The sequence below is a fragment of the Centruroides sculpturatus genome, unplaced genomic scaffold (assembly GCF_000671375.1).
Source record: "Centruroides sculpturatus isolate CEXI.00-Female unplaced genomic scaffold, Cexi_2.0 scaffold732, whole genome shotgun sequence".
In the NCBI taxonomy this organism is placed as follows: Eukaryota; Metazoa; Arthropoda; class Arachnida; order Scorpiones; family Buthidae; genus Centruroides; species Centruroides sculpturatus.
The window spans coordinates 215,785-242,914 of NW_019385037.1; the positions used below are offsets into that span (position 1 = coordinate 215,785).

Consider the following 27,130-nt stretch of genomic DNA (forward strand, 5'->3'; position numbering starts at 1 on the left):
CAAGGGAACTGGAACACTTCATAAAATAATGAAAAATTTAAAACCATTCACACGTGATGTCTGAGAAGAATCTTCTTTTATTTGATAATTGCATAAATGATGAATAACGGATAATCAAATGCATTGGACGTATGATAAATTCTTCTTTATTCTAATTCTTAAGCCAATGAAATTCTCTTCGGTTTGATTGTGATTTGAATTGTTTGAATCCGGACATGAATTCATCTGACAATATTGATCGATAGATGAATGCCTGCATTGTCTGTCAAGTTGAACGTTTATTATACGAAAGACAGAAAACTATAAATAGGCATTATTAAAAATCGAGACACAGATAAATTTAATAATCAGAGTTTTATAAATTTTAGAGATGTATTATCTTAAGGACCATTAGTGGTCAAGCTGTTCCGTTCCCTGAACACTGGGAGTTCGGTTATGGGTTCGCACCTCGCCAGGATGGGTTGGCCACGTGGAGTATTCTGATCTTTCTCCACTTCTGTAACGCCTAAATAGAAGCCAGTTACCCTTAAAAAGGCATTCCCTATAGGCAGATCGCCTAAGTGTTGCGTTACCGTAACTTAACTGAACAGTATTGTCTTAATTAAGTATTCATATATTGAAGAAAGATTAAAAGTTACTGTAGATTGTATATAATGTAGAAATACTAATACAAAGAAGAAACCATAAATAGATGACGCGAAATGAAGAGGAGAAGGAGGTTTATGGTCCCATTGTTAAATTATAAAGAAGTTGTGAATTCCATTAATATACAGTAATTTATAAAACTACTATTTATAAGCTATGCTATTGTTAAAATCTTTGTTTTATTCATCATCAGCGCACGCTATTAAATGTACACCACAATATTCATTATTGGGTTCATTGAAGGGTGTGTAACTTAAATTTGAAAATAGATTTTTATATTGTAATATAATGGTAAATATTTCTGATTTATTATCTTTATAAATGTTTATTTAACTCGACTTTTACAAAACTAATATCTGAGATGTTTCTAACTGAACCGGGGGAAAACTTTGACATCGAATTGAATTAGACAGTACAATAATTAAGTAAATTCTGAATACAAAACATTAATTTTTATAAATGATAAGTGCAATTACATGTAATTACTATCATATTTTCGACTTCAGAAAATAAATATTCTAGACACGCGTATTTATATCGAAAATTTATGACGAGAACGACGGATGTTTTCGGATATGCGCGCCTAAATTGGCCTAGCGTACTTGAAAAATTTATAATTGTTGTATTTTTAATATTCTAACAATCATTCCTAAAGAAAACAAAGTAAATTTACTCATTATTTTATTAGAATAAATTTTAAAAAATTGATTTTAAAAAATGATGATAAACTAACGTCGGTTCCGATGGTGTCTGCTATTCGGAGGTTATACTGTGTTTTGCATTGAAGAAGTACAGGTATTAACTTCTATTTTTATTGTGACTATTACTATTACAGTGTAATGTAAACTAACATTGCTAAGTTATTATTTAATTGTCAGGCATTATTTAAATCTGAAGCTACATTAGAATTGCTTTGACTTAAATCAATTTAAGCTCCGGCCAGATGGACAGTGTGATAAATTATCGTTTCAATCGGTTTCGGATTTGGCCTGACCCCACCGAATAAGTTGACACCTATAATCTTACATGATTTTTTATGGCTCAAGAGGTCCTCATTCCTCACACACGTGTAGAGACTATTACCAGTCGCGTAGCCCATGATAAGAAGCACATCAAAGAGTGTATGAAGTGTCGCAGCTATTTAGCCCAATAGATAAAACTACTGAATACTGATAGTTGGTAGGTGAAAGAGGCCCACTAACTTAGAATTAGTGGGCTTCTTTCTCCTATCTAGAACAGATATCAAGATAAAATTTTGCTTACCAACTGGTACCAACATACAGAAAATTTGCAGCGAACTAGATGAAAATCGAAATACCCGTTTTTAAATAGACTACTTTGCAATTTTTGAATCCTTTTTTTCAATTTTCTCTAACTTTTATTTCATTTTAACTCGAACATTTACTTATCACTTTTTTTCGCCGACGAGTACTGTACTTTCGAGCTTTTTTTTATTGAAAAATTCGAAGATAATACTCGACGTATCTAGTTTCTTCGCAAGATCTTGCCAAGTTGAAATCAGAGTCAGGCTGGAAATCTTTTCTCTGGCATTGAATTCCACAGATAAGTTTTAACAATTTTTCACATAATGAAAGAGCGCTCGCGACAGGCAACTGTGACGAATTGTTTTTTTAAAAATGTACGCAGGACGTGCCATATATCAAAAAGACTGTTGGCTAATACAGTAGATTTCTAATCCGGATCGCCAGTTATTCGAACTTTGTTAAAAATAAAAAAGCGTGTATTATATGCGCTTTATGTGCATTATTCGGATATTCCGCATATCCGGACGGCCCGAGGTTCCAATTAATTCGAACAACCGAAGTTTTACTGTAAATAATTTTCGATAATCAAAAATTTTGTAGGTCACGGACGTCTTTTAGTTCTTTCAATTTGTCTTTAAATGCACTACAAACTTTCAAAAGTTGTTTATCTATTTGGACAGTCAGGTCATTGTGGTAAATGTTTAAAAGTTTCGATGAAGCAGAATATACTACATTGTTTTTTTTCAATCAAATTTTCACAGCTACGAAAGTTCCACCATTCCATTTAGGTCCGTAAATCGAACTTTCAATTGCATTTGGTTTGGTTTATTTGTTTATGGCAACGTGTCGTGTGGACGATCTGTTGAGGGAAGATTTTCTATGGGTAACTGGTCCCTATTTAGGTGTTACTGACTTGAAGAAAACCCGGAAAACTCCACGTGTACGTGGCCAGCCGTTGGCCAGGCGTGAACCCGCGTCCAACTAGCAGTAGTCAGTGGTTTTATGGGTGCATCTTTCAATTGGGTTATTATGATATTCAGTATAGCATTAAACACTTGATTTTGAAAGTATTAATTAATACTTAGCAGGATCTTCTACTCGTATTCTTTTGTCTTGGATCAGTTCATCGAAGTCTTTTTACTTTCTTCGACTTGAAATGAGTCTTGATTCTCAATTGTTATAATTCAAAGTAGCGACTTTTGTAGCCTCATCAAAGTCATCGGGAGGCTTCTCTGTGTTTTCTAGAGAGTACTTAAGGAGTTCTGCTGCTTTTCTAACTTTTTACTTGAGAGACTGCAACGTTTCTGATGCAAGGTTTAAACTGGACAATATATTTACCTCCATGGAAATCATGACCCCACACCATTGATCAAATATCTCAACGTATTTTTTTAAACTAGCTGCTTTGTCTGTATCTTCTGATAACCGTCTGGTCAGTGTAATCCGAGTCAAAAATTTCATTACATTAGAATACAGGAAACGGACTTTTGATGCAGTCATTTCTGGAACTCCAATGGATAGGGCAGTGTTTCTTTAGGGAAATAGGTTGAAAATATTCTGATTTAAATTCCGACCATAGTTTATTGCTGTGTGCATAAAATACGTAAAATTCTTCAAGCATCTAGTAGAACATTTATATTTCATTTATGTTTTTTATGGAATCGTTTATGACTAGGTTTAAGCTGTGAGCTACACAATAAACCTAGCATTCCAAGCTTTGGATGATCAATCCTTGAATCCCAGAATGCATGCCAAAATGTCTGGCATGCATTCTAAACTCTGTTTCTGAGTTTTGGTTACAAAATTCAAGCTTGATTTTTGTCTTGGTCTTGCAAGTTAGGGTCTTCTTTAATTAATATCACTGACTACGAACATTGAATTGTATTGATAACAATTTAATTTCTTGACTGATACTTATCAAGTTATCAAAAATGAATAGTAAATAAAGAACAGTGATATAATTATGAATGCGGGCTGAGAAGTTTAGTCTACACTTTAATAAAACAGCTAAGCGTCGAGGTAAATTATTAAAAATACAGCCTTACTATTTATTTACAAGACTAAACTGAAAAACTCTAAGGAGTGAAATTACTTGAAGTAAAGAATTAACTTTGGATTGTGACTAACCTCAATAAATTTCTGCCATTATGAAGAGATTATGTTAAAAAGAAAAATTATGTAGTCTTGTAAATAGTCTAATAAGGCTACTTTTCATTTTTCTTTTATTAATTTATGTCGATCAATTGCTGTTTTATTAAAGTGGAGGTAAAACTTTTTAGCCCTTTCTTGTATACGAAAACAATCTCAGCTGCTGTTTATTTTTAAAGTAATAAGCTTCAACATTTATTTTTACAAAGACAAAATTCATAATTTTATTTGAAAGAAAATTCTTTAGTTTATTTCCTTTTTATCAAATTATATTAGAAAATGTTTCGTATTACAAATATATGATTGCAAAGATCTATAAATATTTAAAATAATAATAAAAATGCACGAGTAGCGAAATAATAACGATATTAAAATAAGATATTTCGTTAAAATATTAGATATTTACAAAATTATCATTTTGATTACAATGAATGGAGAAAATTAGCTGTTTTATTTACATACTTATGATAATTAAACTCGGTATCAATAAGTGGAATAAACTGAACTACAGACAACGTGAAATTAATTTAAAATTTAAAATATTTTAAATAAATAAACATAAATAACACATTTATATGTTAGAGTGTATCTTTATAGCCTAATTATTTTACTAAAAATATTAAAGAAAATTTCTAAACTGTACCTTATCTAAACACAAGTTTAGAAAAATTTATTACTTAAAAAGTAAATAAATAATCTTTGAACTTCGTAGAGTCCTATAGAAATAGGACTCAGGCATAAAGATTCTGTAAATGTTATAAGTTTAAAGCCATTGGTCTAGATAAATCGATTAATCTATTATTATGATTATATTTCTCTAATTGGGCTGTAATTTGAAAAAATTGTAGACCTATAAATTCTCACTGTCGACCATCCTTCATTAATCTCGAGGAAGGAGTTAGATAGATGAAAGTCGAGACCAGATATGGAAAGCTTATAGGTAGGAGGCTCAGATTTCCTATACAGTATACGAATTTTCGATTTTTCCGTTATTTTAATTCAAAGCTTTTCCTCTGAAAGGAGTTAGATAGCTGACCGACACGTCTCTATTGCTAACAGGAAAAGTATGATGTACAGGGGTAAGCCATTACTAATTTAAGGTGGAGAGCATATATTTTAAATTAAATAAATTAAAAATATGATTAAAAATTGACAGCCGTTTATTATTAATATTTATTCTTTTAAGTTTAAATTAAATTTTTATTATTTTTACTTGTTTACTTTTGAAAATTGTACATTTTAATTAAATGTAAGAAGTATTTTGAGTTTTTATTCTAAAAAATTTAGTAATTCTAAAAGTTGAAAAAAATCATTTTTTCATAAGTAAAGTAATTTAAAAGTATTTTAAATATTTAATTTGATTTTTAATGACTTTACTCTTATAAAAAAATTTGTTAATATTTTATACTGTGAGCTATTGACATTTTTTTTAAGTTCTGTAACTGCCTATTTGAGAAGTTAAACTTAAAATGGCAAAGATCTACAATAAAAAAAACCATCAAGGGGAGATATATTCGAGTAAAACTCTAATGAAAAATAATGAAAGTATAAAATAAATATACCAGCCGTAATAAAAATGAATATTATATTATATTAAAAGATTAAGTATTTGGTTCCTTCAAATGAAGCAGATTCTGGTGGCAACACTGACGATATTGAGAGAGAATAAGGCGCCACTGTAGAGGTAGAGAGAGTGTAATTCTGAACGAGTTGTTCAGTGTCTACACATGTATAATAAATCATACTTGCATTGGACGTCTGAGTCTATGTTTAGAAGGAACGAAATATAACAGAAAAAACCAAAATATATTTTAAAATATTCGCACTCTTAAAAATTAAAAGGTCTTCCGGTTTGTGGTGTCCACTTCCAAGTGTCCAACTTCATCTATTTAGTGTTCAACTACTAAACCTCTTCTCATTACTATTCTAATTCCTTTGACACAACGTCTCCTAGGTTCTCTCTTTTACGCCCACCAGTGATTAAGTCAAGAAAATCATTAAACACAGGTATTTTGTCGTCGGTTCGCACCGGACTAATGGACTGACCACGTAAAGTTTTCCAAGTTTTCTTCGCATGTCTAACACCTAAATAGAAGCCACTTTTTAAATGTTCTTCTAGAGGTGACAGATTGCTGTATATGTCGAGTTGCCATATCCCATTAATCCAATTCAATCCTTTCTCCTTTTTAACCTGGCGGTTACTAGTCTGTCTCTCTCTCTTGCATCCAGTCCGAATACTTCCTTTCTACATAAATGAACCATTTTTATTGAAGAAATTTAACGTTGTTGTTTTTCCAATGATGTTTTTTTCCCTGATTTTCTTTGTATACCTCTCCAAAAATGCATTTTTATTGCTAATAATCTTTTATTTTATCCCTTTCATTCATTAAAAATTTGTATTAACAGGCTATATGATATATAATTATATAGTAAAACCTGTTCAAATCGGAATCGAACAGTACCAAATTGTTACCGTTTTCCAGCAGTGGTGGAGTGGATAAAATGACTGTTGGTCGTGGGTTCGCTCCTCGTCAACGGGTTGATCACGTGCAGTTTTTCGGTCTTTCTTCACGTTTGTAACAACTAAATAGGAGCCAGTTTTCGTAGAAACTCTCCCGTAGGCATCCACTTGTCGCGTTGCCAGTTGCCGTATACAAACAAACAGACGACGTTTATTTGTTCATCATCGTGGGAGCATTTTGTGTACAAACAAACGAGTCTTTTTGCTTGTTTTGTTTAAACCTCTAAACCAAACAAGTAAGGTCGTAAACAATATGAACACAAATAGTGTTGTTGAGATTACGAATGATGTCAATTTTTTCTATAACCACTTACTATTGAGTCCTTGTTGATAATTATTGCTTTCAGAAAAGTGTTTTATTTACTAACAATATGCATTTCGGCCAAATTACTATTGATAGTTTGACCCTCTTCATCTGTATTATAAAAATTAAAAGAATATAAAAACTACAGTTTATAAATTATTCTAAGGGATATTTTTACAAAATGTTTATGATAATTACTTCCAGTTAAACAGGTTACATTAAATTTTTTCATTAATAATCTTTCCAGTTCTTTAATTTCTCGGGCTATAACAATATTAAATTATTATTTTAAGTTTTTTAACACAAATAATAAAAAAAATTATAAAATGTCTTATCCGGCTACTTTGGAAGTTCGTATATAGTTTATCCGGGACTCTTACCTATAAGCTTTTTACAACTGGTCTCGATTTTCATCTAGCCCAACCGTTCTCGAGATGAAGGAAGGACAGACATATAGACAGAATTTATAGGTCTACAATTTTTTTTAAAATTGCAGCCCAATAAGTAACAGAACTAAGAGTCGAATCCGTTAATCTAAATAATTATAACGGTCGAGTGCTAGGCGACAATTAAAGAGGGAGGATAAAGGAAAGCTTAATCTTACCACAGAAGCCAATTGGAGCACCTAGAACGAGACACTACCTCGGTTTGCCCTCGGAAATTCTAATCGCATTACAACAATATAGAGACAAAATTATTTTATGATTGACTTCACAAGGAACTTTAATATTCTAATTAATCTCTGTAATTACTAACGCTGTCAATCAACTTCTCGAATATTTGGTACTAGTTACTTACTAACTACTACAAGAAGAATTGGCAAAATTGTGCTTTTTTTATCCTCATTGTCTTCAACGAATTACATTGCTTGTAATTCGTAGAAAACTCATTCGAATTTTGAAACTTATCAATTCTTAAAAGTATTCAATTCTACTTTTGGGATAATAATATTAACAAAAACTTTATGTCCGTACGTCCCCTTGGCATACGAGCAACGACTTGCTGTGAAATTTTGTGTAAAACTTGGAAAATCTGCAACTGAAACATTTGACATGTACAACACGGCTTACGGTGATGTTGCTGTGAAGCGTACGGCATGTTTCAAGTGGTCTCCCAGACCCAAAAAAGCTTGCCAAGTTTGATCCAATGTCAAGGTGATGCTGACAGTTTTCTTTGATGCTAAGGGTGTTGTTCACCACGAGTACCTCCCCAAGGCTCCACAGTGAACCAGACTTACTACATAGAAGTTCTGAAACGTCTGAGGGACGCCATCCGTCGCAAAAGGCCAGAAATGTGGAGGAATGTTGACTGGTTTCTCCGAGAGAGAATAAGGCGCCACTGTACAGGTGGAGAGAGTGTAATTCTGAACGAGTTGTTCAGTGTCTACACATGTATAATAAATCATACTTGCATTGGACGTCTGAGTCTATGTTTAGAAGGAACGAAATATAACAGAAAAAACCAAAATATATTTTAAAATATTCGCACTCTTAAAAATTAAAAGGTCTTCCGGTTTGTGGTGTCCACTTCCAAGTGTCCAACTTCATCTATTTAGTGTTCAACTACTAAACCTCTTCTCATTACTATTCTAATTCCTTTGACACAACGTCTCCTAGGTTCTCTCTTTTACGCCCACCAGTGATTAAGTCAAGAAAATCATTAAACACAGGTATTTTGTCGTCGGTTCGCACCGGACTAATGGACTGACCACGTAAAGTTTTCCAAGTTTTCTTCGCATGTCTAACACCTAAATAGAAGCCACTTTTTAAATGTTCTTCTAGAGGTGACAGATTGCTGTATATGTCGAGTTGCCATATCCCATTAATCCAATTCAATCCTTTCTCCTTTTTAACCTGGCGGTTACTAGTCTGTCTCTCTCTCTTGCATCCAGTCCGAATACTTCCTTTCTACATAAATGAACCATTTTTATTGAAGAAATTTAACGTTGTTGTTTTTCCAATGATGTTTTTTCCCCTGATTTTCTTTGTATACCTCTCCAAAAATGCATTTTTATTGCTAATAATCTTTTATTTTATCCCTTTCATTCATTAAAAATTTGTATTAACAGGCTATATGATATATAATTATATAGTAAAACCTGTTCAAATCGGAATCGAACAGTACCAAATTGTTACCGTTTTCCAGCAGTGGTGGAGTGGATAAAATGACTGTTGGTCGTGGGTTCGCTCCTCGTCAACGGGTTGATCACGTGCAGTTTTTCGGTTTTTCTTCACGTTTGTAACAACTAAATAGGAGCCAGTTTTCGTAGAAACTCTCCCGTAGGTATCCACTTGTCGCGTTGCCAGTTGCCGTATACAAACAAACAGACGACGTTTATTTGTTCATCATCGTGGGAGCATTTTGTGTACAAACAAACGAGTCTTTTTGCTTGTTTTGTTTAAACCTCTAAACCAAACAAGTAAGGTCGTAAACAATATGAACACAAATAGTGTTGTTGAGATTACGAATGATGTCAATTTTTTCTATAACCACTTACTATTGAGTCCTTGTTGATAATTATTGCTTTCAGAAAAGTGTTTTATTTACTAACAATATGCATTTCGGCCAAATTACTATTGATAGTTTGACCCTCTTCATCTGTATTATAAAAATTAAAAGAATATAAAAACTACAGTTTATAAATTATTCTAAGGGATATTTTTACAAAATGTTTATGATAATTACTTCCAGTTAAACAGGTTACATTAAATTTTTTCATTAATAATCTTTCCAGTTCTTTAATTTCTCGGGCTATAACAATATTAAATTATTATTTTAGTTTTTTAACACAAATAATAAAAAAAATTATAAAATGTCTTATCCGGCTACTTTGGAAGTTCGTATATAGTTTATCCGGGACTCTTACCTATAAGCTTTTTACAACTGGTCTCGATTTTCATCTAGCCCAACCGTTCTCGAGATGAAGGAAGGACANTTCTCGGAATACAGTTTGCCACATTCTTCTTAACTATTCATAAGTGGAATCTTAATTTTCAGTACTTTTCCGTTCCGTATTAAGCAGGTTTTTGGTTTATAATAAAATTTAACAGAAAATCGCTCAGTTTTGCAGTTGTTTCTGTTTTAGACAGGTTTACTGTATAACTTGACGAAAATATAAACTTTGTAGCAGCTCTTTTAAGAAATTTTCATTCTTTATTCCGTAAATGACACACTATTTTAAAAGGGATGTGCAGCCTGAATAAAGGACCAATGCTGTCAAAAATTTTAATTTTCTTTTTTCTCAATATATTTTTCGCTTTTTTAAATAACTTTTTAATTTTCAATAGATTTAAAGAACAGTTTGTGAATTTTTTTTTCATTTTTGTAATATAAAATTTCATATAATATAAATGATTAAAGAAATGAAAAATTTAATAAAAATATTAAAAACGTAAAAATTTTCAAATTGTTATTACACTTCATATACTTTGTTATATAAAACTGGATATCCAATTATAAAAATCTTTTCACATTTATTCCATTTTTTCGAAGTAAAAAATGAAAAAATAAATTTTCCCTAACTATAATCAACCGAAAACTCGACAGACAAAGATAATAAAATATAAAAAAAATCGAATAAAAATCATAATTGAGCATTGTCAAGAAAACAAAATTACTTTGTCGTTTCATCTTATGAATTTTATCTCCATTTATTTTAAACCAGTTTAATAATTTTGCAGAGTTTTATTTATTTATTTGATCTCTTACGTACAAATAATTCAATTAAAGAATTGCATTTGTGGTTATAAAATAAAAATGTTGTTTACTTATGCTTCCCGTATCAAAGACATGGAGCAATATTGAGAAGCTTTTTCTTTTTCTCTTCATTAACTATTTATACATTACTGATGGTTAATAATCAACAAACTTCGATTTTTAAAAAAATCAGCATTGAGTTGTGTAAATATCACTGTTGTTAAGAGATTTTATTTAAAAAATAACTTTTATATTATTAATCATAAATAAAATTATGTGGTAGCGCTATCAGTTACGAGATTTTGTTGTAAAAACAACTTTTTATATTATTAATTATTATAAAATGACAAAAAGATTAATTTCGAGGGTTATATATATATATATATATATATATATATACAGTATATAGTAAATGCTTACAAGTACAATCTTCATTAAGTCCGACCTCACTCGAGTTATGACACAAGACTCCTATCTCCCTACCTCCTCGACCTTTAACCACTAAAATTTTATAACATCAATACCTCTTATATACAAGATACCATGACAAATTTCGTTTCTTAATCTATATTCTATCCTGAGATATAAATGAAGTAGACGCCAACACACACACGCACACGGAATTTTTTTGCTCTATTTTTGGGGGTTCAGGGGGGTCTGAAAACATGGAGATTTTCAAAAACACTGGCGGGATAAACCTAATACTTTCCTTTGTTACGCATACATAACATCCGGGAAAGTAAAAGCATAGAAATTTCTTTTATAACATTATAATGTAACAATACTCGTTCTATTTTTATCACATTGTATTCAAATTTTTATAAGCTTTTGTAATTTTTTTGTAAGCTTTACTACAGTTCAAAAGCACTTATTACATTGTAAATTTGAGTAAGTTGAAGGAGAAAACAAATTTAAAAATAACACCAAGTAATTAAAATTGTGTAATTTAATTAAATATATTAATGAACAATTATAAAATGTTTTTAATTGATTTAACTCTCAGAACGGAAGCTCTGACTCTTGAACTATGTTTATTTTATATTAATTAATGGTGAGAATAAAGATAAATACAGTATAATAAGCTAAAAATTCTTAAGGGTAAATTTTAAAAATAATCTAATATAAACTAAAATATTTAAATATCTTTATTTGTTAAATCAGTTAATTGTACAAATCGTAATTAGACTCCATACGTTAGAGATCTTTATCGATTGAACAAGTTAAATTAAGAAAACAATTGATTCCAGTTTTCTAGTTTAATCGTTTGTCGTCACTTCTTTAATTACTTTTCTACGATTATTTAATTATTTATTAATTGAATTTTTCAGTCGTAAAAATTAATGTCAAGAGATTAAACTACCTTAATGATCATAAATATTCAAACTGTTTATTATTCTTCCTCTCATACTTATTCTAACATTTCTTAGATTATCTCTAAATATTTTATCATTTTCTAATTATTTTCGAATTAAAAAATAATTAGAGAATGATAAAATATTTACACATAATCTTGAAAATATCAATTAAGAGAGGAAAACGTAATAAACAGTTTGAATATTTATGATCATTAAGGTAGTTTAATCTCTTGACATTAATAAAATTCAATTAATGAATAATAAAATAATTTTTTTTATTAATTTAAAGTAATAAAATAACATGTTTTTTTTATTTACTAATTCCATTTCGCTTATATAATTATAAATAAATATTTGTTTTATATTATGAATGCCAGGATAGATATATGAAGTGCTTTATGCAAAACTTCTTTAATTTTAGTTTTATAAACTTTTTAATATAATATTTAAAATTACTTTTAAACTTGGAAACAAGGATATAGTTTGTCTTATTTATTTATAAAATAAAAATGTTATTATAAGAGGATGTAAGAGTAAGTGACAAATGAGTATCTACATTGTGTTGCTGCGAAATACGAAATTCGATAGTTGTCTTGACAACGCTACACTAGTACGTCAAATAGTATCACACCCTTTTCGTATAATTAATTTAATAAAATTACACGATATTAAATCAAAATATTCGTTTAATAAAAGTTACAATAAATTAAATTATTTAGTTGCACAATCAAATTTCTCTGTTGTTAACGTCGAGAATTTTGGTAAAATAAGGCAGTGATTATGAGATTTTACATGTAATTAAACTGTCATCGCCGTGTCAATGTTAAACTTTATTGCTTTTATTATATAAAAGTTAATAGTTTTCATTAAATGGACATTAATAATTTCACTTAGTAATTTGTCTTTATAGCCTACGGTGTTCGTCATTTAAATATTTAAAATGATATTAAAACTGAGTTATGAAGAAGAGTAAATTCAATAATACACGTATAATATACACCAATAAGAATATAAAGTACAATAAATAAAAAGAACAATTCTACATACTTAAAAAATATTTTAAATTATATTTACGTCTTATTCATTTATTATTAAATTATATATAATATATTATCTAATTTAATAATAATAGAGCTAAATATATTATAACTTTATATATGTTTTAAAGGACACTTTTCCATCCTCGTAAACAGGGCCTTTTTTAATTAAAAGTCTATCTTAGATTGGGCCAGGCTCTGCGTTGTATTTGTACCAGGGGGCCGCTCTGGTACTTTTTTTAAATAGGGTGAAGCCCTTGTACTTTGTGAACACCTAGGTTGGTCTTTAGACTACATAGCTCAGCCAAAAAACAGAAATTTACTTCGTTCACAGTTTTTTGCGCTAATTACTTAATATGTATTGTAGGTCATTTTGGCGCGTTTAAGCCGTTTTGCATATATTGCGCCAGAAAGTTGTGCTATGCCCATTAAAACTCCATAGACGATGGCGCCTCCGTAGACATTGCCGATTCAACTCGGGACGCCAGTTAGCGCCCTGGTGAAGGCCTTGGACTGGTTCTGGACAAACTACTACTGAAATATTCCTCGGGTTTTTGGCCCATCCGGATTCGATCTAGGGCATTAAAATAAACGACTGCCAGCAATAAAAAAACAAAAAAATCCAGCAACGAGTTGCGTAACTTTCCTGGCAAAAAGTTAAAATTATGTATGATGCGATAGATTATGAGATTTTATTTTAAAAACTTTTTATATTATTATTAAAATATGGCAAAAAACAAGCTTAATTTTACGTTAAGCTTGTTTTTGTCATGTAAATGCTAATAATGAGTAAAATCTTAATTAAGTCCCATCCCATTCGACATACGACTTCCTCTATCTCCCCATCCCCTCGAACTTTAACTATTAAAATTTAAAAATCTTAGGGGTTATTTTTTGGGTTATATACTTTCTATTATATATAACAGCCGGGAAAGTAATATGTAGGCCTATATTATATGTATATGTATATTTACGTATATATTTTAATGGTACTATTTAAATTTAAAGTAATTATGTAAAATATATATTAAATAGTAAATATTTTAGAGTATTTCGAAATATATTTGTCCAGATACTTACACATAGTCTCTCCCCCTTTGTCTCTATTATCCTTTTTCCCCTTCTAATGCTCTTAAGAGACAAAAAAAAACACCTATTATGAGATCCAACTGTTAAAGTTGATCTTAGAGATTGGATTCTTTTCTCTCTCCATCCACTAATAAGTCATTACTTTCTTTCTAACAGTCACCACGTCTATAAATAATGACCCTCCTACAAATTGTACGTATTAAATAACAAATTACGTTAATGATTTTTCATAAAATACACTTGCTTTAAAAAATTCATATCGTCTTTAAAGCACGATACTATCGATAGTTTTCTGTACAATTTAATTAAAATATTTAACGTTACAAAGAATTTTTCGTTATGAAAAATTAACTCATTTTATATAAAACTTAATTAAAATATTGATCATCTGATGATTTTGTTTGTTACCTGTGAGCACTAAGAAAACCTTTTTCGGCCTCATCACGTGTTCGACCAGGTCCACAATTGATAGTATCCACATTTTTCAAATATTTACACGAGCTTTTTTAAATATGACTAACATTGTTTGCACTAGAAATGGATTAGAAATAAATTTCTAGTGCAAATTTAAAGTGGCAAGCTCTTTTGTCAACGGTTGTATAAGAAGTCACGACTTCTGAATTCTTGCACACTATTGTTGTTAACTCCACAATAAGGTCGTCACTAACAATCCGATTTTGGAGTTCTCAAAAAGTAAGTTCTTACTACTATTATTGCTGCCGTGAATTGGAATATTCTCCTTATAATTTTAACATTTTTTCGAACCTTGCATATTATTGGCAAAATTCAATATCCAAGCTTAAAATGTCACAAAAAAAATCTCTCATTAGGAGCGACTTGTTAAGTGATTTTTCGACAATATTTTGTCGTTTTAATTAATATTGACTGAAAATTATTAAATTTATTTCTATTAAATATAAATAGTTATAAAAACCCAAAACAAAACTGTGCTTGATCTTATTTTTTCAGCTAGTCAAGTTACTATAGTAAACAGAATTTTTTTTTTTTGGTAAACATAAGCTTATCGCTATCAACTGTATATTATATCTTATATAAACTATTAATATAATAATACAGAATATAATTTATAGTTTATATAATTATAACTTTATATAAAATAACTCTTACATTGCGTAAAATTGATTTTATTACTTTTCTTCTATTTATACAAGAAAAGAAACTGTAATAATTAAAAATAGATAAAGAAGACAATTATAATATTATATAATTATTGAAAGTTTTTTCTTATTAAAAATTTAATAAATAAAAAGTTTAAAAATAGATATAAATCGAAAGTTTATATGAAACTTTGACGGTTGTGTATAGAGGACACACAACATTAGAGTCTAGAAGGGATTATTGTGTTGGATTCGATCGGAAGTTGAAGGGCAGGAACTGATATATCCGACATCTCGCTCACCTGAAAATCCACGATGGCAGTCGTAGCTTTTTCAATCATGTCAAACAATTACCGCTCAGCAGAATCCTATGGAGCACGGAGACAGAAAACGCAGAATCCTACAAAACACCTTCATTTTCTGTTCAATCCCCTATGCACGTGAAAATTTAGGCGTGATCCGGAATCGATTATAAATTCCCTAAAAGTGCCAAGATTTAATTAATGACAATTTAAATTTTCAATATTTTTAGTAAACTACGAAATAATAAGTTTACATCAAAATCTTTATAATATATTCAATGTGATTTTATCGCGACAGTTTTATTTTTGTAACATATAAATGTATATCTTATAATAATGAATACAGCAAAGGTAATATCATTACTAAAAGCAAAACTATATATTTTTCTTTACTTTAATGAACTGTATTAATTTTCTGTTTTGATATATTAATTACATGAACTTTATTGATTTTTTTTATACAGAACAGTTGTCTGTATTTTCAAAAATTAATCATATAAGCATTTTACTGAACCTGATTTGCTTCAATTTCAAACAAAACTTTTGGTATAATCTTTGTTTTTTCTATTCTTATATGTGTGTATGTGTGTATATATATATATACATGCATACATATAAATTACACACACAAACAAGCACACGTACAAGTGTATTATGTGTTTGTTTGGGCTGTGTTGTCTGCATGTGTTTGTGTGGAAATCACAAACTGAATGCTTTGAATTTAAATTTTAATATTTAATTATAATTTTTTTTTAAATATTTATGTTAGAAAATGCTATTTAATTATAAATAAATGTTTTGAATATCGTTAATTAAGTTAATGAATGATAAGTTTAATATGGTTAATATTTTAAATTAATGATGGAAAGAAATAACAGAATGAATAAACGAATTTATAAATATGTAAAATATTGCAGGGAATTATTTTTATCTTTCTAAAAAAAAAATAAATAAAAATATTTTAATCTATTAAATAATAAATTCGTAAGAAAATGTTTACAAATATATCTTTTCAATAACTCAATAAATTTTCACATTTATTTATTTACCGTATTAATGATATGATTAAAATTTTAATATTAAATTTTGTCTTTGAATTTACATTTTGAAACTTCAAAAAATTTTAATTGTTAGATATAAAGTAATTTAAGAATTAAAGATACGAGAATAAGAATAAGAGAATGAATTTGAATTTGTTTTCTAGATTTTAATGATTTTTTTATGGACTAATGTTAAATATTGTATTTTCTATTCACTACATTTACAATAAAAACAGTCGTTTCCATTCGTTATTTTACTCTTTCCGTTCTGTGGGCACTAAGAGGGCCTTTTATCAAGCCCACACGAGTTCGACCAAGTCCACAATGGGGAGGTCGAATGGTGAGGTAAGAGGCCCGAAATAGGGAAGACCCCAATCCTCAAAATGTCCATCAGTTGCCGAGTGGATAAAACTACTGAAAACTGGTAGTTGGTCGTGGGTTCTCATTTCGCCAACGAACCATGTGAAGCTTTCAGGGTTTTTTTTCCACGCTTATAAATAAATTGAAGAATATAGTTCTACATTAAGCAAGAAGGTAAAAACTTGCCACCAACCGTTGTAAAATCCAAGTTGAAATGACATTGCCAATATACTTTCTAAGCGACACCAGACAGTTAACGTTTGTCTAACATTAGAAAAAATATCGAAAAAAATGACAATGTATAAAAACTAGGTAAATTTAATTAATGATGATGACAAAATAATAAATAATACAATTCAAATAATTGGCGGAAAAAGTTAAAATTTCCGCTTTCTAATATCGATATCTGATCAATATAATAGGCAGTTAGAAGTGGCACTATCAGTGGCGCGTTATCCTGTGGACGAAAAGGGAAATTGCCTGAGATTCCCATCATCAAGGGGGGGATTTTTTGGAAAAAATATTTTCCCAAAAAATTTCTTCGAAGAAAATTCCCAGAAGTCAATACTGTATAGTACACGAGGCCCAATTCAAATTTTTTTGGGTCCCATAAAGCTATAACGCACCATTGGGCACCATATGAGTAACTTTGGCATATCCTTAAGCGAATATTTACAAATTTCAATAAATTTGTGACCGAACGATCGGCACCACGTCAAGATGCCACGCCAGGACTGACACCAATGTGTCCGGAGAGACACAGAAATTGCGATGGGAAATTGCGATTATGTTTCGTTTTACGCGCGAGTGGTCCCGCCTGTAGGCGATCTGATTCGGGATGGAGGAGACCGTGAGACACCGCGAGTACGAAAGAAGTGCACTCAACTACAAAGTTAGCTTAACAAATACCTGTTCATTTTTACATAAAATTACACATAAAATTAGGAGTCTTTAAGAGAGAGAGAGAGAGAGTTTACACTTGGGTGCGCGATGATAAATGCTTGTAGTTGTTGGGTTTTCTTCGAGGTTAAATACTTGATAGGCTTGCAATAGATTGTAATATGCTCCTGGGGGTAGGTTCTTTGAGGAGTTCGCACACTTTCACAGGCTATTTATTCAGTAGGATACGCCATTGTCCTTGGCGAGTAGGATTCTGGTTACTGGCTATCAGCGGCGATGTTTATTTACAATGGTACGAGTACTCGGTGTCGACTAACTCTCGATAACGGACGAACAAACTCTCGTCATCGGTCCCTTTTTCTTTTATTTGAGGGTCCTCCAATTTAATTTCAATGTCCTTTTTAGACAATGTTTGACTAGTTAGACAAATAACGATTTTTTTTGTGTGTGTGTGTGTTATGTTCCCGATACAGTCAGTCAGGAGATGTGTCATCTCTGGACAAGGAAGCAAGTCCGTGGAAAAATAGGATCTCTTTCTGCTATCGTGAGGGAAATAATTTTAGCAAAATTATTTAAATAAATTTTTTCTATTTAGCTCAGGTTCTCACAAATTCTTTTAAATGAGACTTAATTGTCACTCAAATTTTCTCCTTGAAGATTTCTTTTTAAAATGAATCAACATTTTAAATTCAAAATATCAAAATTATAACTTAAAATTTTGCATTTGATCATTCTAAACGGGTTTTGAATTACAAAGAAAATGCCCATTTTGTTTATAAATCTAATAAATTTCAATTTTTGAATAATTTTTAATCGCCTCTATTTAATTTAAACATTATTTAATTTAATTAATTATTTTAGTAGAATACACCTCAATATTAAATTACTCGACTTAAAAATATCTCAAAGAAAATCTTAAAAATTAATCACAAGATAGATAAGATGATTAAAGATTAAAGTACAGTACGTTCGATTCAAGATTTTTTAAATTAAAATAGCCTTAAAACGGAATTTATAATAAGTTTAAAACTTCTGTAATTAATTATTACGTCAGAATTTGAAATATTTTTTATTGAAAATTCTCTCTTATTTTCACTGCAATCGAAGTTTTTAAATGATATAAGTGCTCTTGGCGAAACAAGATGAATGAAAGGAAGAAGAATTTGTTAAAAAATCTGGAAATGACCTGAATAAAATGTACAATAGAAATAAACTGTCGGGAACAAATATTATGGAAATCAATCATAAAAATAACGAGAGGAAAAAAGGAGTTGAAGAATTCGAATATTGACAATAGCTAAACCCACGATCGTATGATAAAAATAAACAAGAAATAGGAACGACATTAGCTTAAAGATGCAATTACTAAGGAAAAATAATACATAATTATTAATTTTAAACTGAAAATATTTTAATATTTTACATTTGAAATATAGTCTATTGTACGAAACGTGGATACTGAAACAAAATTGGCAAAAGAAGATGGAAAAGATCAACAATTATAGATATAACGCGCTAATTTTTATTTCGTCTGATAACCCATTGGGCTGATATTTTCCAGAAGGGATTGGTCACATTAAAATCACGTGATTGGTCGGAGAAAAAGGCCGGTTTTTAGGGATTTCTACTTTTGACGGCTGCAAGAGATGACGAAGGAAAGAGCGAGCCAAAGAAATCGATTCTCTTATTCGGTTGCTTTTCCTATTGTGTCTTTGACACAATAGGAAAAGCAACTCGGATATTATAGAAAAACAATTTTAAAGAAAAAATACGTTACAATACGTATGATTTACTATAAAATATTCTGACTTATAGAAAGGAAGAAAAATTGTTTAGTTTTTCTTTGTCCTATGTGAGAGATAACAGAAAAAAGCAAGAATTGGATAATTTTCCTCCTTTCAGATGATAATACATACGTAAACATGATTCCAAGAAGTTAGAAGATATAACAGTTAGAAACGGTAGATTAACTAGTACTGATATTAGGGCATCCGAGTTAGAACGTGCAAACCTCCAGTACATTCATCACTGTACACCGTGGACGTAGCTACTAGGCTATGGATGAAAAGCAAACTCTTAGACACTGTATATACAGTGTACAGTGACATAACTACCATAGATGCAAACTGTGCAACTGTAAAGAGACCCAAGTCGATAGGGGCACACTCTGTCAAGAAGAGAGGAAAAAGGCTAGGGTACAAGGTATACAATCATACATAAAAATACAACATATTAGAAATGGGTAATTTCAGTATTCAAAAGGTACAGAAGAGACCAGATGATTACAGGAAGACCTTTATTGCCTCGTTTGCAGAAGGCCTTAAATATGAAGCTCCATTGAAGCATATGTATAAATGTATTTTCCGCATTTAAATAAATTTGCTAAAACGTATACAGACTAAGATTTTAGTTCCTTTGACATTTAAGCTTCATCTTTTAGTATATTATAATTCCTCGCGAGTTATTAATGTAATAAATAAATAAAAATTAATATTAACAGTACATATTTAAAGTAAAACTATATTTTTTGTTATTTAATTAAAATGAGTAAATATAGTTTCGTGTTTAATTTAAAAATTCAAATTTTAATTAATTTTTTAAAAGCTATTTTTTTAAGAGTTTCTATTAAATAATGCGATCGATTTTAGTTTGGAAAATATGAAATTATTCTTCAAATAATTAAGAAACAATTAAAAAAAAAACAAAAGAGTATTCAAAATAAGTTTTTTTCTAACTTTCTTTTCTGTCTTTCTAATAATAAAATCATTAAAATTTTTAATTTTTAATCATTATATAATATTTAAAATATGAATTTTATTATGTTTTTCTTTAGTTTCTTCAGTATTTCGAGAAATAAACGTGTATAAATCTTGAAATTTTGACTATCAACATTTGTTTCACATAAAAATTAATGTAATATAATTTAAATTAACAATCTTATATATATTTTTACCAATTTTATATTTTGTAAAATTGTTAAATTGTTTTTTTAAATTGAATCTTAAAAATTATTCAATCAAAAATGATTAATTCATCTCACTAAACACAAAAGCCTACTTACTTATATGAGTAATATATCAATTGGAACATATAATTTATTGATTAATTTTAAATACTTTTATTCAATTTTATAGTATTAATTGAACAGCAAACAATTTTTTTTCCTTTTGAAGAATTAATAATTGTAAACTCTATTATAATTTAAATATATATCATATTTCTACAGCTCAAAATATAATTAATTATAATGAAAATTTACTTGTTAATTCCATTTTCAATAGAAATTGGGAATTTAATTATTGTATAGTTGTTATTATGTATTTCTAGCTGACAGTTGTAGTAAGTTTTCACGTTCTAATCTTCTTCAAATGTTAAAATATCACTCATATTACAAGTAAAATTTTAATAACAAAAAAAGTAGATGAAAAAATTCATCTAAAAGTAGAAATATTATTAAACTAAGTGAAAGAAAATACGATAAAAAACGAATTTTCTCTTCAAAACCAATTAGAACTGATTTATATATGTTATAACGACCCATTAATCAGCACGCAAGCGATAAAAAGCATGGCAAATACAATGTGTCAGAAAGAATAAAAACAGTAAACAAAGCCAAGTGACATAGAAATCATTAATAATCTCAATTCAATTCTTTTTATCGTAAATTTTTATATTTTTGAAGCAATACTTTTTTTCTAATTTATAACAGGTTTAACGAAATATATTAAAACATTAATCAGAATAATGAGTGTAATTTATTATCATAGGTTGTCAAATTATTAGAAAAATAATGGCGCATGAAAAATATAGCATTTCCCAGAGTTTAAATGTCAGGATTTTATAATCTTTTGTATTGAATATATTGTATCAATGACATGTTTGCTAGTAAAATTTCAAAAGCTGGTGTTAAATAATGTAAATTTTATATTAAAACTATTTAATAAATCTAATTACTGTTTGTTGTACAAATATCATACTTTTTCTTTAGTACATAATTAGTAAATAAATTGATTTTCATGTATATTATTGACAGAAATCACCATCCGAAATCCCTATTGTGAGTCTGGTCGAACCCACAATGGGTATGAAAAACGGCCCTCTTAGCGCAACAGGGCGGAAAGGGTCAAAACAAAATTAAATTTTAAATAAAGTACTGTGCGTATTTGCAATAAACTTTTTAAATATTTAGTTGATTTGTTTCTATTTAAGATAGCTTCTTTTATATAATACATTTGGAATGTTACGAAAAGGTCTCAGAGAGCCTCGAAATGCCGAGTTTTGCCAAACTCTAACTTGGACATTATAGAATAGCAGTTTCCATGGTAAACATTAACATTTAAAAACCCATCGACTGGCCGTCTGTTATATACTCCTACACCAGGTACTTTCAAATCCAAATTTGAATCAGCTATTAGGAAAGAAAGAGGTGTTAAAGTTGTGTATTGTAATTTTATTTCTTTTAACCAGAATTAGGTCATGGTGCCAAAGGCGAGGATAGCATAAATTCACTAAATATTTCTTCCTGAATAACCTGAGTTGTTATATGCCGTAAACTATGGTACGTGTTTCAAAATTAAGATCGTACCAAAGAAAAGTTTTTGACAATTTTTCATATTTGGGCATACAATTTTTACAAGTATTTGGGCAGAGACGAGCCTAAAAAAAACCAAATCTGTTGTGTAATCTTGTGTTCCTGTGGTGCGTGAAAAAGACGGAATTTGAAGACTTCAAAATTTGTGTTTGTCTTCTACTTGAGAATATTTTTAATAAAAGTATATTAATTTACATAAGTTGGATAAATAGATTTAATAATAAAAGTAAAAGCAGTAAACGTTCTCGTTTTCTTTAAAGTTTATAACTAAGGCTTATTATAATTTTTTTTTCAAACAGGAACAATTTTGAGAAAATATTCACAACAGAAAATAAATCGGTACTTTTAAAATATGACAATATATTTGAGGAAGTTCCTTCCGCTGCCACTAAGCTTGCCTTACGTTTCTGTTAAAATATCTGAATGAAAAAATAAAACATCTAAATTAGGCTACATGCTATAAATTTTCGGAAAAAACATCTAGACAACATTAAAAGTACTTAGATCTAAATACAAAATATTTAGATTGATAACAGTGAGTATAACAGAAAGGATATTTTAGTTGCCAAATTGTCATTTTACCCGAGGCTGCACTATTTTTACTTCTTGTATATTCGGCATTTTTAAAATTTTATCAAATAACCGGGACAAAATGACAAACTGGTCAGGACGCAGAGACCACATCATCAAACCGGGACAGTCCCGGTCAAAACGGGACGTCTGCCAAACCTATTTGTAACATTATAAAAATACAACACAAAGACGAAAGCAAATCCCAATTTTAATTAGGAAATATTTAATTTTTGACCAATCAAGAAGAGGATAAGTTACATCAGAAAATATTTTCAACATATAATTTTGGCAATTCAATGTTTCCTTCAAATTCTTTTCCGCGTGCTTTACGAAACCCAAGTGTGTTTTCTCCTTTAATTGTTTTACTTTTCAATGAAAATAGTTTTGTTTACAGTTATACGAGAACAGCTCTCACTTAAAATTCTGAAAACTTACAATTAAAAAAAATCAATATTACAACTTGAAAAGGTGTTAAAAATTGTTAGAAACTACGCAATTCTTCAATTAAAAATGAATTAATTTTCCAAACTATTTTGTGATATATTGAATATCAATAAGATGAGAGTGCTTACAATTAAATTGGTTCAGAGCACACAATACACAGAGCACATGGAATTAATCACGGTTATATGATCTTTTCGTTCTCTAATAACTACAAACATTTTATTTGCTAATTGTAATCTATTTACGTTTATATACATAAATCTCTTATATATCGTAGTAAATTACTTCGCAAAAGGAATTAAAATTATTTCCAAACATTTAAATTTTGATGCTTTTCAGGCATTCACTATATTTTCCTATTACACTGATATCTTTTGTTTATACTCTGCAGTAGAGTTGCCAGATTTTCCGGTTTTCTGCTATTGTTCTGAATTTTTTGCGACTCCTATCTAACGATAGGACTTTATTCTAAAACAATTTTTCTACATTTTAAATGTATTTCTACGTCTATTGTATGTCCTGATATTAAAGTGTGCCAATATCTTTCGGGAAGAACTCATTTTCTCTCTGATTTTATCCCTAAATATCTGGCAACCTACTGTATATTGGCATATCTGTATAATGTAATCCATATTTTCTTTGAAAGATACAAATGTAATTTATTAATTATTAATTATTTCTATATTTAAACAATTATAATAACGACCATTATATCTTTTCAGATTCTCTAAATGTTTTCAACAATGACATTAAATCAGGTGTTGAATATCACCAATTCTTCGCCGGTGGATATCTTCAATTTCAGCATTGATCAAGCCATTGGCATCTTAGAAGAGTATCTTCTGCGAGATCATAATTTCGACGGAGTAACCGAAATTATTGTTGTCATTTCTTATGTATTTTTAATGGCAGTGGGGATTTTAAGCAACATTTTAATATCATACGTTATTTTAGCTAACAGACGAGATAGATCGTATCGAAATCTCTTTATCCTTAATTTGAATATATCTGATATTGCTCTTTGTGCTTTCTGTATGCCCTTCACTCTTTTCGAACTCTTAAGACGTAGTTGGCCTCTTGGTATCCTTATGTGCAAGCTTGTGCCTTTTGTTCAAGGATCGACCGTTTTTGTTTCTGCTGCTACAGTTACAGCTATAGCGTTAGATCGCCATCACGTTATAGTTAATCAGAATCCAAACAGATGTAAGGAGAACAGAAAGTATATTAGCCTGTACACGGGAGCAATGTGGATTATCTCGCTTATTTTATCTCTACCGATATGTCTATCGCAAACTATAAAGTCGGTAGGTCTGCCAGGAATTTTAGTTTATGAAAAATGTATAGAACAGTGGGCATGGCCTCACAGTAAAGGTTTGTACACTTTAATGATTATGACCGTCCAACTTGTAATTCCAGCAACAGTATTAGCAGTAATGCATTTTCGTATCAAAGCCCATCTTAACATGAGTATTGCTCAGCATGATTCTTCATGTTCTGAACGACTTAATAAAGAACTATCGAGAAACAGAAGAGCCACTATGATCCTTTCGACTATAGCTATTGTCTTTACAATTAGTTGGCTGCCGTGGAACGTTTTAAATTTGGTAGCTGACTTTCATCCCTCCTCTATGTCACCGAGAAATTTGTATGTTGCATTTGCAGCTTGCCACCTAATAGCTATGACTTCTGCTGTGACTAATCCTATTCTATACGGTTGGCTTAATACAAATATCAGACAAGAATTAATTCGGATGGTAACTGCTTTTTTATCAATGAAAGGAAATAGTAATATTCGAATGGAATTTGACGATTCCAACGTCAGAACTGCACTAGCAGAAATGACTAACGTAGAAATTCGTAAAAGTCCAAATTTAGAATTCAATGTATAAATTTTCATCTGCTTAATAAACTTTAAATACACATTTCATTGATATCACAGAAATATATATATACAGTATATTAATATAAAAAGAAAACAATAGCCTAAAATTTTAATTTTAAAAGCACTATCATATACTATATGTGATATATTTATCAAAATAAATTCGTGTTTTATAATATATAGAAGACATTTTAAGAAATGTAAGGTGCCTTACATCGTGCTAATTAATAGCAAGATTACGAAATAGTGTAACGTTCAAAAATTCTGTTCCACATCTATAAAATAGTGTTTTATTTTTCATTGAAATGTCTTTCCGAAACAAATTATGGCAATCTTGTATTTTCAATCAGTGATATATACGTGTGTGTATGCTAAATTTTATGTAAAAGATGATAATTCTCCGGAAAAAAATGAAGATTACGATCTGAAAATACAAGATATTTGATTTATTTATTTATAACTTTTATAAATTACGTCTACAATATTCAATTATTATGGAAAAACGATACTTAAAAACTATATAAAAACTCTTGATTTGTAGTTTTATAAATAATTTTCTTTAATACCCGATGTGATATAACAAATATTTTACTAAAATATCCAAAAATATTGTTTTCTTGTATTTTCTAATCAAATGTTGACTGATAATACGGCAACGAAAACACGTGGACGGACAATGAGGTGAGGAACAAGGCAATTGTTCCCGAGAACAATAGAAGAAAGTCATGAAATAAATCTAAACTAGAAATATCTTTCTGTATTTTTCCTCTTGAAATGTTTTAACATTTAGAATTTAAAATAAAATAATTTGAAAATATTTGATTATACTTCTAGCTGTTGTCTAAAATTTAATGCTTCTTAAACTTCTTCAAACATATCATGCTACAGACTACAGATTTTAAACACTTTTCTATAATATTTATATTTTAATATAAGACTATATTATGATGTAATATGACGTATTACTCCCGAAATTCTTTCCTACATCGAAATTTATGATAGGTATACATGCAGTTCCGGGATTTACCATGGTGTGACATTCTTGAAGGAAGTATTGTAAATGGAATATAAAGTTTCTTGCATAATGCAAGAAACTTTATATTCCATTTACATATGGTACATATTGCAATTCATAGTAATTGCGAATCGTAAGTTGGGATCGAAGATTGCCCTTCAGCAGTAGTAAAATAACTTATTCTCGGATATATTATTGATTGCGTGGCGAATTATTGCCTTAAGAACTTTAACATTTTGTGGAAAAAGATTGTGGATCGTCCACAAAATATTGAAACTCTTAAGGCAAAATTTGTCATGTAATCAATAATATACCCGAAAACATACTTCGAAGATGTGAAGATGTGTTTGCACAGAAAAATCACTTGCATGATGCCATCTTCAAAACAAACGGAAAACTATGTACAGTACATGAAAATTCTTTTTAAAATATTCAAAAGTAAATAACGATCTATTTATAATCGGCCATTTTTGCCGTACCCTGTATAATAGCCATTTCTTGCTCACGCAAAATTGTTCTGAAATTACACTGTTAGTACTCATATATACTTCTAACGATTCCATTTCGCTAATAAAATACATACATACTTACCTAAAAATAAAATGTGGAACAGTTTTTCATCCTGGAAAGGAAGAAAAACAGATCGAGAAAGAAATGCGTGTGAGCTATTTCTTTCTTCATTTACAAGTGTTATAAAAAATCACTGTTTACTTCGTTATTTAACTTATTCCTCGTGTAGGGAATATAAGCGTTGTATGGTCTTAAAACCATACTATTATATATATTAAATAGGGGGTATGTTATTCTAGAAAAAAGCGAAACGAACCGTTTAAGACCATAGAATG

At 29.6% G+C, this 27,130-nt stretch overlaps 1 protein-coding gene across 1 annotated transcript; it reads left to right on the forward strand.

Annotated features, from left to right (window-relative positions):
• Nucleotides 1-1,100: 1,100 nt before the first annotated feature.
• On the forward strand, nt 1,101-25,277 carry LOC111633732 (neuropeptide Y receptor type 5-like). The gene is made up of 2 exons (XM_023378341.1): nt 1,101-1,440; nt 24,111-25,277. The coding sequence occupies exon 2, from the start codon at nt 24,120-24,122 to the stop codon at nt 25,275-25,277; it is 1,158 nt and encodes a 385-aa protein (XP_023234109.1). The 5' UTR covers nt 1,101-1,440; nt 24,111-24,119.
• The last annotated feature ends 1,853 nt before the right edge of the window (nt 25,278-27,130 follow it).

What these genes read in the sequence shown, in the direction of transcription:
- LOC111633732 (XM_023378341.1), top strand. Translation starts at nt 24,120, where the DNA reads ATGTTTTCAACAATGACATTAAATCAGGTGTTGAATATCACCAATTCT.